Below are 12210 nucleotides of genomic sequence, written 5' to 3' on the forward strand. Positions count from 1 at the left end.
GCAAAAACACTCAAGCGGGATAAAAAAAAAAGGATCTAAGACATACCTCAATAATCTATGTGGCCTCCCTTGTTCCTAATAACAGCTCTGAGACGATTTGGCATGGATTCCACTAATTTCCCACAAATATTCTTCATTTCTTCATCGCGAAACCATACACCAATGAGGGAAGAAATCATCTTCTCCTTTGTAGAACAATCCATTTTTTGCATTCTTCTTTTGCAAATTGACCACAAGTTCTCAATGGGGTTGATGTCGGGTGAGTTGCCTGGCCAGGGAAGTACCTGAATATTCTTCTTGCTGAAGAATTCTGTAGTTTTTCGAGACGTATGGCATGGTACCAGGTCTTGTTGGAACACACCTCTGCCATCCGAAATGATTTTTGCAGCTGGGGTACGATTCTGGTTTCCAATAAATGAATATATTTGTCAGAATTCATCATTCCCTTGATAGGTATTAATGCTCCAGGCCCTTCATGTGTAAAACAACCCCAAAACATTACTTTAGGGTGGTATTTGGGTGCTTGTTGGAGATGAGCTGCTGTTACTTTTTCGGATCCTTTCCGTACGTAAGAAACACGGAGGCCGTGGACCTCGAAATGAGACTCATCGGAAAAAAGTACATTCTTCCAGTCATTCACTGTCCAGTGTTGATGTAATTTTGCCCACATTAAGCGTTTTTTGCACATAACAGGGGTTAGCAGTTGCTTCTTAATAGGCTTACAAGCCCTTCGTCCAGCTTCCAAAAGCCTACACCGCACTGTTGTGACGTGAATATTCGCCCCAGTGGTAGCCATTAACTCGCGGGTTAAGTCGACAGCAGTTAGTCTAGGATTTAATTTACTTTTCCTGACAATTAAACGATCATCTGCAGGTGAAGTCTTCCTTTTCCGGCCACAGTTTCCTTTTTTCTGGGGTGTGATGGATCCAGTCTCTCTGTATCGTTTTATGATCGAATTAACAGTAGCCAAACCGATGTGACATTTTGCAGCAGTTTGCCTCTGTGTCATAGAAGAATGCTCTGCTAATGTTATAATTTTACACCGTTTTCGTGGAGTTGTATCCATTTGTGAAGATGACAATGTATACAGGATTGCAGTATTAAGTCTTCAACACAACTGAAATGCTTATAAGTACAAAACGACAGGCAAAATGTCACATATTATAAAAAAAATAATAACGACAGACCTTCAACAATGGAATTACACGTACTACAGATGTCAATTAAAGCGGTATGAGCAGCTGTGAGGCCAACAATGACAGAAAATGTAAAAATATGTCGTGTTTGGATTAATTTGCATGCTACTGTATTACAAAATGAATAAGGAAATCATAAATACCAAGGTATTTACTTTACATTATGTCATTAAGTGCTGAAAGCAACCTCCATTAATTTCTAAGCACTTGGTAATTCTGGTGGAAATGTTTTCTCTAACTTTTAACAACATACAGGGGCTAATAACAGTGTGACAAGCTTCACTTATTCGACGTTTCATATCCTCTTTTATTGTAAGTGGTGTAAACATGACTTTTTGTTTTATGTACGCCCAAAAAAATAGTCCAATGGTATTATATCGGGTGAGCAAGGTTGCCATGTAACAGGTCCAGCACATCCAATCCATCTGTCACCAAATTTATTATTTAATAGTTCACGTGTACATATTGCAAAATGTGGTGGTTCGCCATCCTTCTGGTACCACATTTCTCTTCTCGAACCCAGGGAATGTTTTCCAAGATGGGAGATGATTCACGGTTAAGAAAATGGCAATATGAGTCAGCAGTAACTGTACTTTCAAGGAAGGACCGATGACAAAGTTACCAAGAATTCCACACCAAACATTCAGTGACCAACGATGCTGAAAAGGCACAATTTTAATCCATTGGGGGCAGGTGTCCAATAATGCATATTATGCCTATTAACATGTCCAGTATTTGAGAATGTCGCTTCATCTGAAAATAATATGGTTGCCAAGAATGAATCATTCTCTGCAATAGCATTACGTAGCCACTCACAAAAAACAACTCGAAGCTGAAAATCTGATTGTGTGAGGTCTTGATGCATACACATATGATACTGCCCATGTCTCACGTCCTGAGCTGAGAGTTCTCTAGTGCTTATAACCACGCCTCTTAGGTCTGCTCAGACCGGCACGGCAGCTGCAGCGTGCAGCACGGCAGTATATTACATGTTCTGAAAACATTATCCTATGCCATTGCAGGGATCTTTACTGGTTATAATACTGGAGATTCTAATCGTGGTTACCACTATCGCTATTATCTCTGATGCTGATTTCCTAAAATGTATATACACACTAGGCCACTCTTCTTTCAGTCTGGACAACTACTGGATTACCATAGAGCAGCGTTTCTCAAAGTATGTTCCGGGATACCGTGAGCCCTATATGATTTTAAATTTTATTTTATACTTTTTTTTTATTACTTGGTTGTTTAACGACATTGTATCAACTACTAGGTTATTTAGCATCGATGGGATTGATGATAGCGAAATTGTATTTGGCGAGATGAGGCCGGGAATTCGCCATAGATTACCTGACATTCGCATTACGGTTGGGGAAAATCTCGGAAAAAATCCAACCAGGTAATCAGCCCAAGCGGGAATCGAACCCGCACCCGAGCGCAACTCTGGATCGATAGGCAAGTTTCTTATCCGACTGGACTGCTCCTGTGGCTATTTTATACTTAGTGGATACTGCGTACCCAGAGGCGGCGCTACATAAAGGCGAAATAGGCTGCCACCTAGGGCCTCGCTCCTACCAGTATTTAAAATTTGACTTTTCACTCAGATACCTACATATGTTTCCTTTTATTTACGTGTTATTTCTTCTTCCATTCCCACATTCGTATTTATTCCCATCTTTAATGGAATATAAGACCACACCGTACACGAGCTTAGCTCTTACGGTAGTGGCTAGAAATATTTTTGTTTTATAAATTTAATTTCTACTCACTTTGCTAAATAAGTAAGTAAACAAATAAATAAATAAATAAATAAATAAATAAATAAATAAATAAATAAATAAATAAATAAATAAATAAAAAATTCACACCAGAGTCTAGCGAGTTCAGTCAACAATGCATTCATTTATTCCTTTCTTCTCACTCGATCGGCTTTCTTGGAATTCTCATTTTCGTACCTCCCTCTCCATGCGCATGTTCGATCAACAACGACGAAATATAAATAATGATGAAACTGAAATAAATATCACAAATTGTTAAATTAAATTTGAAATGTTCAAAACACGTTATATAACACCGATAAATGTATATTTTCTTGAATTATAAAGTTTATAAATATTCCATTATTAATAATGAATGTAGCCTAAAATTACTTCACATTGTCACAAAATTCTAATCAGCCATATTTATGTTACAAGCAGTTATATAAATATATATTAAGTTTACCGTGTTATGTTTACGTTGTAATGTTCGGGAGAGAACGCGACAGAGGAAGAAAATTCGAATCAGACCATTTAAAAAGGCAAGAAAAAGGGCAGCGACAGAGCAATTGAGGAAGCAGTAATGCAGTTCAATGCTGAAATAGTCTATATTATTAAGATAGATGAAACAGCACCTGTAACTGAGCATTCTACGAGAAGTGATGATTTGATCCATCAAGAACCTTCACTTCTACAATCAATCTAATGAAGTAATATAAACAGTGACACTGGTGGTGAGTCTTCTAAGAAAACGTTAATGCAGCAGGTTCAATTAGTTAAATATGCACTTTTGATAGCTCTGACTCTGGCAATTGACCACATCCAATTCAGGACAAGAAAATGCTGCAAATTATCGAAAAAGAATTCGTTCGAGAAGAAAATGCTGTTTCCATTGGACGTCAATAAGAGAGACGTTTCACCTATCCACTATTTCAGGATTTTAAGCAATAAAGAAAAACAGGATCGACATTGGCTTGTAGCCTATCTTCTATAAATCGGCTACATAATATGGTGAGTAGTTTAATATACTATTACTTCTGTTATTATTATTATTATTATTATTATTATTATTATTATTATTATTATTATTATATTGATATAAGGCTTTGAATATAGGTTTGCCTAGGGCTTCGCAAATCCTAGAGCCGCCACTGAGCGTACCCATCACAGCACCAAGCTTGCCGGCCAGCAAGGAAACCATGAAATGCAGAAAAAGAAAAACAGAAAACAACGAACCAATGAGCACAGAAGACATAGAGTAGACAAAAGCATCCTAATATCATTGGACACAGTGAAGACCCTCTCATGAACCTGACGCCACCTTGTTGCTATGAAAACAATGCAAAATAGCTACTACGTTATAGAAGATCTTATGATAATAGGAACTCCATACGTCCCTAATTTCCTGGAAGAGTCACAGTTCCCTTTTTTTTTTCTCGTAACACAGAATCGCTAAGCACGTATTTTTTTAGTAAAAATTGGAAAACTGTCATTGATAAATCACATACATACAAGTTATTTAAATTGATAGCTCTTAAAAATGCAGTATGGTATTTAATATTTTGGGAGCTTAAAAAAAAACATTTTGACTTTATTTTACCACTAGTCCAATAAAAATGCTAACCTACATAATTACTGTCCACACCTGTGGAGTAACGGTTAGCATGTCTGGCCGCGAAACCAGGTGGCCCGGGTTCGAATCCCGGTCGGGACAACTTACCTGGTTGAGGTTTTTTCCGGGGTTTTCCCTCAACCCAATTTGAGCAAATGCTGGGTAACTTTCGGTGCTGGACCCCGGACTCATTTCACCTGCACTATCACCTTCACCTCATTCAGACGCTAAATAACCTGAGATGTTGATATAGAGTCGTAAAATAACCTACTGAAATAAAAAAAAAAAACATAATTAATTTTATAGGTTGATCCATTTGCTTTGAGTTAATAATGCAACTGGTTCCTTAATGAAGATTTTATCATTCTTTTCCTTTTTCCAGTATTTTATATTTTTTTTATAGGTTAGATGAGTTAAATGAGGGGATAGCTAAGTGACATTAAGCCGAGTGACAAGGTTAGTGGGTTAGTTGAGAGGATTATTTAAGTGATATGAGGCTGAGGAATTGTGTAGTGTGGGGAGATACCGCAGTTTCACCTTTATTCTTTATATTTTTATTGCATTCGGTTGAAGAAAAACCTCGGTACACCCAATGCTGGCTTACTTCCAACTTGGGTTAAGTTAGGTTAGCTTCGCTCGTAAATGGTGAATTCTGCAAAGCTTAAGTTCGATTACAATAATATCAATATACTAATCCTCTCTCTAATCAGACTAATGCATGAACAATACGAATCTAATCTAGGCTAAATCACTATAAATAAGTACATTCCACACAAGCATATTTAAGTTAGCTGTGAAAAGTTATTCCAGTAATTTTCTTTGCAAATCTGTTTGTGCAGTCATACGCAGTACATGTAGGCATCTTGAAATTAGTTGATTCGTGAATAAAAATGACGATGTAAAACCACAATCAACTATCCATATGCCAAGCGGGAGCTAATGTTTTGGTAGCATCGTGATGGCTACTGTCCTCAAGCTCGCCTTCACTTCCAAGTTGTTTTTGTCTACTCTATGTCTTCTGTGCTCGTTACAACGAACGTAACAAAACGGTTCCAGCGGTGATACTACATATCATCTTTGGTTCCAGCATGTAAGCTTAACAAGAAAAATAGCAAGTAACCTGATCTTGGAATCCAGCGTGATATCTAACAAAGCAGCCACCAATGGGCAGGATTTCCAGCAAGTAAGTGCGCAGAACTGCCATCAGCGCTCCCAGCATGGAATACATCACAGAAATACGGACCGTGGGAAACGGATTTAAGACCCCAATATGGAACGAACTTGGCAGACCAGTGTTTGTCTGCAAGATATATTTTTTTACATTTTAAATGCCATTTTTGTAGGTCCTTTTTGGGCATTTTTGCATTTTAGTACAGTAAAAAAGCGCTTTTCAGACACATGAGTTTTAGGCATTTATAGGAGTTTATAGTTAATCTAGACGTTTTAGGTCCTATAGAATTTTAACTGGGGGATTCTGTGTGCATGAAACATATAGATATCTGAATAACATACATCTAGGACGTCTCAAACAAAATAGATATGAAACTAGAAATCCGTTCCCTAGTCATTATGTCACGTACATAGCTTAATACGTGTTACTTTTTAAGTGTCCATCATCATAGAAGAAGAATATTCGAAATGGACACAATCTACTCGTACTAGTAGCTATTTAATGTGGATTAGTAGAAAATTAATTAAATAGGCCTACAGGTACATTAATTTAAATCGTGAAATTTATAAATGCAGTCAAATTTTCTTACTTTTGGGATTGAATAACTGTATTTTTGTGCATTACAAAGAATACAATTTATCTTCTTATATGAGTGTCCTGTACAGTGCATCAGTTATTCATAGATTTAAAAAAGGCATATGACTCGGTTAAGAGAAAAGTTTTATATGATATTCTTATTGAATTTAGTATTTCCAAGAAACTAGTTCGATTAATTAAAATGTGTCTCAGTGAAACGCTCTAATAATATAAGCTATTCAAGTTTAAATAATTTAGTATAAATATTATTACAACAATTCACATCACAAAAAATATTAAACAGAAATATTGATACAATTCCATTCCACCCATACTTTACAATTAAAGATGTCGTAGGATTCATTATCCTAATTATATTATTAACAATTTTATTTCCGTATAGATGCGTTTCCAATTCACTGTGGGCTAAAGCAAGGAGATGCACTATCACCCTTACTTTTTAACTTTGCTCTAGAATATGCCATTAGGAAAGTCCAGGATATCAGAGAGGGTTTGGAATTGAACGGGTTACACCAGCTGCTTGTCTGTGCGGATGACGTGAATATGTTACGAGAAAATCCACATACGATTAGGAAAAATACGGAAATTTTACTTGAAGTAAGTAAAGAGATAGGTTTGGAAGTAAATCCCGAAAAGACAAAGTATATGATTATGTCTCGTGACGAGAATATTGTACGAAATGGAAATATAAAAATAGGAAATTTATCTTTTGAAGAGGTAGAAAAATTCAAATACCTGGGAGCAGCAGTAACAAATATAAATGATACTCGGGAGGAAATTAAACACAGAATAAATATGGGAAATGCGTGTTATTATTCGGTTGAGAAGCTTTTATCATCCAGTCTGCTGTCAAAAAATCTGGAAGTTAGAATTTATAAAACAGTTATATTATCGGTTGTTCTTTATGGTTGTGAAACTTGGACTCTCACTTTGAGAGAGGAACATAGGTTAAGGGTGTTTGAGAATAAGGTGCTTAGGAAAATATTTTGGGGCTAAGAGGGATGAAGTTACAGGAGAATGGAGAAAGTTACACAACACAGAACTGCACGCATTGTATTCTTCACCTGACATAATTAGGAACATTAAATCCAGACGTTTGAGATGGGCAGGGCATGTAGTACGTATGGACGAATCCAGAAATGTATATAGAGTGTTATTTGGGAGGCCGGAGGGAAAAAGACCTTTGGCGAGGCCGAGACGTAGATGGGAAGATAATATTAAAATGGATTTGAGGGAGGTGGGATATGATGATAGAGACTGGATTAATCTTGCTCAGGATAGGGACCAATGGCGGGCTTATGTGAGAGCGACAATGAACCTCCGGGTTCCTTAAAAGCCAGTAAGTAAGTGTCCTACACAGTAAAGAATATTTCATTTAGGAGTGATAGTTAAAAAAGAAACTAATCTTTTTATGAAGAAATCACTTTGAGTGTTATAAATGGAATGAATTGTTGTGAGATGGGTGAAGCTTAAAACGAGAAATTATGTCATACTTTGTGACTCCGATTTTTTAAAATAAAAATGCAACTATTTTTATTGTTTAGGATCCCTTTTCATAATGACCAAGTAGTCTACATTTGAATTGATTATTAAAACACATTTTATGTGTACCGTACCTATGTTTTTTAAATAGCGGGTGTCCGGCTTTCACGTCACTCTTCCAATGTCCCTCTCTAGAAGGAACACGCCATACTTGTATAGGCTCTCTGCTGCAGAACATTGCTTACTCTTGGTGCATCATAGGAGGTGGTCTATAGTACAAGAGTTATGATGATTAATGGAGCAATAGCAGAATTCTGGTAGGGAAAACGGGAGTACCCAGCTAAAACTACCAGCTAACATCGTCTTTGTTCACCACAAATTCCACATGGACCCACCGGAATTCGAACCAGCTCGGATAGCTGACGCTCTTGCCGCCGGGATGACGATGCGTCCTATCTGACTATCATTGTTACTTCTGTTTCAGAGACCAAAAAAGTAAAGAAATATTCGAAAACATCGGACACGAAACTAGAGTTCTCACCCAGAGGCACCTCCACACCGAGAAAGCAAACATACCATGCGGGGGGAAGAACAAATATAATTTCCAGCTTCAAAATTGCCTTCCCAGAGAGCGAGAGGTATTTGAAACCATTAAGTAATTATATTATTTGCGTTCAATTTTAAAACTAAGCCAGGACTTTTATTGTTCTCAAATATTCCTTGAATATGGTTGGGTCAGTGAGAATGAGTTTACCAAGGTGTAACAATAAGAAATCTGAATTAATCATTTCATTTGTGAATTTGGAATAGGCTTAGTAATCTTTCACACACACATGTTCTCAGTGACGCTTCTTACCATTGTGACTGCTCGTAAAATATTTTAGTAAAAGTTTTTCGCCGTCGCTCTGTTTGGAGTGCATTGCATGAGTGAAAGCCATAATTTGACCAATGATTTTCGAGTGGTGAGATGCTGAGAAGCACTGCTGAATGGCGGCGTTTAACGACTACTTACAAGCTCAAGAACTAGTTTTATTTCAATTTAATTCCTTTTTGGATTTATGTTGCAGTGATATTGAGGATGATTACCTTTTAATGCCTACGGAGAATCCCGAGGCTGAGAATGTATCCCTTACAACCCGTGCAAACTTTCAGAAAAGCAAACGTAAGCTATTAGGATAATCAAGTACAGAAATAAGCAAAAACTAGGGGAAATTAATTTAAAGAAATTTATATTTCAGAAATGCATGATCCAACGTTTAGAGGGACACAAATTCGAGGAAATCGGCTGATTTTAAAAAATGAGAATCATGTGGATTCTTTGGGCCACGCCACTACCACCTCTACGATCACGCAGGGAGTGTCAGGTGCGATGCACGACGCTCGAGACGGAACCATGCTGTTGATGCGAAAGACCGCGGGGGCCCGAAATATCGACCGAGAGTCGAGAGATCATAAAGCCTGTAGCCCACAAAAAGAATCTGAAGTTTCCTCTGATGAATACTGGGCAGATATCCAGCGTAGGTTCAAGGTATTGTGTGCAAAGGGCGAACAACCCGGAACAACAAAGGTACCAGAAGAAGAAGGATACCTTTCGACTGAGCAACCACGCAGACAACAGCAAGTGTGGTTTCCCGATGTATCGATCCCTCTAGACATCAGCGAAGAATCAGAGGGAGACGAAGTCTGCACCGCAGGCACGGATTACAAAGAGTTTTCGGACGACACTTGGGCTGACTTCCAGCACAGGTTCCGAGTCTTGTGTGGCAAAGAAGAGCGTTCTGCATCAATGGATGACGTAGATAACCGACGCTCGGATCAGCAGCAATGTGGTTCCTTTTGTGAAGGGAGAAAGTTCCGATAGAAGAGATAGACATTCTGAGAACTCTCCAAATCGACAGATTTCAAGCACTGCCATTCCAACTCAGGATGAAATTACAGTGTCGAGCGTTCCATTGGATGAACTTCGACAAAATTACTTAGGCTATAAGAAAATTTCGAGAGTAATTTAGAACACAAATAATGCAATACATTTTTATTATAACTCCGATATTAAACTAAAAACATTTTGGTTCGAATAAAACTGGTTTCATAACGTACAGCTTATTGTCTCCTTTTCATACAAAATTATTATATCCTCCTTCTTTAACTGCCTCATATTTTCTGAATTAACGTTGATAATATGTCTTTACTTTTTCCTGCTCCATTGAGGTGATCACTAGGGCTGTATGGTTCCATTTATTTGACACAATTTTGATAATAACCAATAATAATTGTCCCAATTGCACATTATTATTAAATTCCGTTTTTTTTTTGTTATAGGCTACATCCTAGTTACACTCACTGCTCTTTTTCCGGAACTTTTTGTTGTACTTTTCTTAATGGAACTGAGAAATGTGTTAATAATTACCTTTCAACACAATTTTTCTTTGAACTCGCTTAGGCTTTGAAAGTCTTTAAGTTGAACGAAAAGGAGGTTAAAAACAACAAAATTCCCATGGATTGGACAGTAATCATCTCTCCGTCTGCTATAACCAGACAGTGTATGCGGGATGATTTAAGGAAAAGTGAAGTTGTTTCGTATCGGAGTATATGGCACGTGCCGCGTCGTTCGTCTTATGTATACCTGGCGAGTACAGCAGCGTACAGAACGAAGGAACCCCGGTCCACATTGCAACGCAATATGTGCAGCTGTGTTATCCTGCTCAAGTATTTAGTACGAGTTGAATAGTGTAGTGCTGATCCATTCATAATGTCGAAATCAAAACGTTAAATTCGCTGAGAGATACGAAATGCAATTAAGAAGTATGAGAGTGACATTTTATATATTAACGAAGACAATATCGTGTGTAATGTATGTAAAATTGAAATAAAAACCAGAACAACTCAGGCTATAGAGAAACATTGCAACAGTATAACGCACAGGAAATGCGTTGAAATGAAATCTGAGGAACCATCATCATCATCATTTAGTTGTGCGGTCTAAACGACACGTGCAACATGATGCTCAGTACAAATATTCCTCTAAAGAAATTGAGTGATCCCCATTTTAGAGGTTTTCTTCAGAAATTCTCTCTATACAAAAACTGTTTAAGCGATAGGCGAAGACGATTCAGCTTCGACAACTATATATCATCGTTTACTGTAACGCTGGTAATTGCATCAATGATGACGTGGACTGAACCTTGCAAGGTATGTACTAGAGTACGTTATTTTTATTTTCCTTCTGACTGTACGGAGATACAGTAGCATGTTGACGTAGTCTGTTTACGTTTAAAACCTGTTGAGCCAATGATCTGAATGAAAAAAAAAAAAATGTAACATTATAGTAAATGTGCACCTACATTCAACGATAAGTCATCCCGCATCCACTGTCTAGCTATAACATATTCTACACAGAGTTTCACCGTCTTTTCCTCCAGAAGAAAAGCACTAATTATACTAATTATTGTAGAGAAGGTATATTATGCGCCATATTTTAAAATCTCTCGCTTACAATAAACAACTCTATATTTATTTAACATCATCAGTGTTTTCTAGACAGTGGAGTCCACACCTGTGGAGTAACGGTCAGCGCGTCTGGCCGCGAAACCAGGTGGCCCGGGTTCGAATCCCGGTTGGGGCAAGTTACCTGGTTGAGGTTTTTTCCGGGATTTTCCCTCAACCCAATAAGAGCAAATGCTGGGTAACTTTCGGTGCTGGACCCCGGACTCATTTCACCAGCATTATTACCTTCATTTCATTCAGACGCTAAATAACCTAGATGTTGATACAGCGTCGTAAAATAACCAAATAAAATAAAAAATAGACAGTGGAATAGGACACACACATGCAGTGACCTTGCTCACACGAAGTTGTCAAATATCTTATGCTTTGCAAGCGCATAGAGAACTGAGGTCACAGTCGTCCATAATAAGTGGCAACATCGTATTACTTAAATACATAATACAACTCCTTGAAGGTCCAATCCGAGATTATTATGGTTTCGTTATCTTAAGCACATCCTCCATTATTAATATCTAGAACTGTTGATTATAGTCAAAGGCTTTTTAAACATGGCACAAACTATAATGTTTTCTGTTTTTTTCTCTGTTTCAAGGGTAAGTCTGCTACGCCTCCAATCGATCCCTTTTTGTGTACCTTCGGCGTATATTTCTATGTTCTCTTGGTTTATATCGAAGAATTTTGTCGCAAGTATTTCTTCAGCAATGCATTTTACGTGGTTCTGTCATTTGTCTACATTATCAATATCTGGGTCATTCTACGAAAATATCAACCTCCATGTCCATTTTGAAAACTATTCAAACCGCATCGTGTAATAGGCTATATGTATCCTCAAATCTCTACTTTTCGGATGTCAAAACCGTTTTTGCATGGGGAAACGGATATTGAAGT

The 12210-nt window shown here is 37.6% G+C and overlaps 1 protein-coding gene across 1 annotated transcript in view; it reads left to right on the plus strand.

The window, feature by feature from the left end:
• Positions 1-9914, plus strand: part of LOC138710433 (uncharacterized) — a 56573-nt gene extending 46659 nt beyond the window's left edge. Inside the window, exons 4-6 of the mRNA XM_069841328.1 lie at positions 8303-8456; positions 8886-8980; positions 9057-9914. Coding sequence (XP_069697429.1) covers positions 8303-8456; positions 8886-8980; positions 9057-9679 — 872 coding nt within the window. The 3' untranslated portion in view covers positions 9680-9914. The remainder of the gene's footprint in view (positions 1-8302; positions 8457-8885; positions 8981-9056) is intronic.
• The last annotated feature ends 2296 nt before the right edge of the window (positions 9915-12210 follow it).

The sequence above is a fragment of the Periplaneta americana genome, chromosome 12, assembly GCF_040183065.1.
Source record: "Periplaneta americana isolate PAMFEO1 chromosome 12, P.americana_PAMFEO1_priV1, whole genome shotgun sequence".
NCBI classification, from domain to species: domain Eukaryota; kingdom Metazoa; phylum Arthropoda; class Insecta; order Blattodea; family Blattidae; genus Periplaneta; species Periplaneta americana.